General features: G+C 41.5%; 1 protein-coding gene across 1 annotated transcript in view; it reads right to left on the minus strand.

Moving 5' to 3' along the window:
* The window catches only part of LOC106331211, a 4,752-nt gene extending 2,867 nt beyond the window's left edge, over positions 1 to 1,885 (minus strand). The window contains exons 1-3 of the mRNA XM_013769531.1: positions 1,649 to 1,885; positions 1,259 to 1,555; positions 524 to 865 (exon numbers count right to left, since the gene is read on the minus strand). Of these exons, the coding sequence (XP_013624985.1) occupies positions 524 to 865; positions 1,259 to 1,555; positions 1,649 to 1,885 (876 nt within the window). The remainder of the gene's footprint in view (positions 1 to 523; positions 866 to 1,258; positions 1,556 to 1,648) is intronic.
* Between the last annotated feature and the right edge of the window lie 404 nt (positions 1,886 to 2,289).

Below are 2,289 nucleotides of genomic sequence, written 5' to 3' on the forward strand. Positions count from 1 at the left end.
TATGTAATAAATATACATAACAATATTTTGTGTAGTCATCTATGAAGTTCACAAAGTACTTTTTCCCACCTCTAGTTTGTATGTATTTTAAATTACATATATCAGTGTGAATTAAATCTAGAGGTTTATTAGTTCTTTAAACACGAGGTGATGGCGTTTTTGTGAGCTTAGCATGTACGCATACTTCACATTTTGGTTTACTTGTTTTGCATTTAGGAATTAGATTTAAATTCATTAATCTTTGTATAGATTTGTAGTTTACATGGCCTAATCTTTCATGCCATATATTAAAAGACTCAACCAAATAAGCAACTGGCTCTTTCTTATTCATTGAAACTTTTGGAGCTACAACTTTCGGAAGGACTGTCATTACATTCAACTTGACAAGTCCACCCTTAACATACCCATTTCCCAAATACATCCCATTCTTCCTAATCACGAGCTTGTTCGCCTTAAAACTTATGGCGAATCCATTCTTGCTGAGCAAGGTTCCCGAGACCAGGTTCTTCCTCATGTCAGGCACATGCTTCACATTCGTCAGAGTGACTTCATGACCAGATGTCATCTTCAAAATCACATTGTCACGTCCTTCAATCTTGTAGACTGCAGTGTTTCCCATCCTGAGCTTCTCCTGAGTCTCGCTTTTCTGATAGGTGCTGAACATCGCCCTATCGGTGCAAATGTGGGTGGTTGCACCAGTGTCATACCACCATTCCTTGGGGTTGTTGATTTCAACCATGTTGGCTTCAGTCGACACAGCAACGAGATCATCCTCAGCCTGAGCCTTCTCATCTTTGATCTTTTTGCGACGCTCAACAGTCTTGTGCCCCACTTTGTGGCAGTAGTGACATTTCCCCTTGAACTTCTGCACATTTGCATTGATCTCAATGCCTTTGTTCTTGAAGTTTTTTCCAGAAGCCTTCAGGGCTGCAGCAGTTTTGGAAGGCTTGGCAAGAGAATTGGCGTGTGTCTTTCCTTTACCTTTGTGCTCAGCCATGTTGACACTGTGCTCCTTAGCAGTGACATTGTCAGCAGTTCGGTTTCTGGATTCCATATAAAGCCTCATGATGAGCTCCTCGAGCCACATCTTCTTCTTCTTGTGCTTCAAGTAGTTCTTGAAATCCGCATAGCTTGGAGGAAGCTTTTCAATGAAGCTGAAAGTTGTGAATGTCTCACAGATGGACATTCCTTCAACAGCGATTTCATGGCAAATGAGCTGAAACGCTTCCACCTGATCCATGATGGATTTTGAATCCACCATTTTGAAGTCATGGAACTTTGCAACCACATACTTCTGGCAGCCAGCGTCCTCACCTCTGTACTTCTTATCCAGGGATCTCCACAGCTCTTTCGCAGTGGGAATCTCACAGTAGAGTCGGTACAATGGATCAATGAGAGGACCCAAAATGTAACCTTTGCAGATGAAGTCGGAATGCACCCATATGTCAACAGTTGCAAGACTGTGGACATCATCAATCCCGTACGGAATAAGGGGTTTGTCCTCCTGGATGAACTTGTCCAGTTTCATCGTTGTCAGGAAGAACATCATCTTCTTCTGCCACGTTTTGAAGCCTTTGCCATCAAACTTGTCTGGCATCAGTCCTTGAGTGAACACACTAGCGACAGCCGGAGGAGTTTGAACTGCCACCGGACCACTTGCGGTTTCTGAAACTGAGCCCGTCTGATAAAGACCAGCACCGAATAGGCTACGGCGAGTGGTTTCATCAGCAGCATTTCCCGCAGTGAGGATAGTGCTAGTTGTTGCTGCAGCGGTTGACGCTGTGATGTTTTCAGAGGCTGTCACAGTTGCATCAGTGGCTGCAACGTTGAGTGGAGTTTTTGTGACATCTGTGGTGTCAATGGGGGTGTTGTTATCGTTCGTCATTTTTCTGTTGAGAAAACATGAAGACATATTAGTACTCCAATCAACAAATAACATATTATTTTTAAGCAAAAACTAATAGTCTAAAATCGATTTTCATTTTTTGGTGTTTGAACCAAATCATATCGATATAAGTCTTGAGAAAAACGTTTTGCAAACTCCCTTAAAAGCGTTCGCAGAAATCGTTTTGTATAGACTTATAATGTTTCACAAACTCGCTTAATAAAGCGGTTATTGAAAACGATTCATGTAAATAACATTTTGTTAATGTATCAAAAACGTTTCGCGATAATGCTAGAAAGCAATCTGCAAAGCGTTATGAAACAAATAAGAAACATTTCGCGGAAGGGCTATAAAGCAAATCGCAAACTCGTTTTCAAAAGAACATAGAAACGTTTCGCGGATAA

Source organism: Brassica oleracea, chromosome C3 (assembly GCF_000695525.1).
Source record: "Brassica oleracea var. oleracea cultivar TO1000 chromosome C3, BOL, whole genome shotgun sequence".
NCBI classification, from domain to species: domain Eukaryota; kingdom Viridiplantae; phylum Streptophyta; class Magnoliopsida; order Brassicales; family Brassicaceae; genus Brassica; species Brassica oleracea.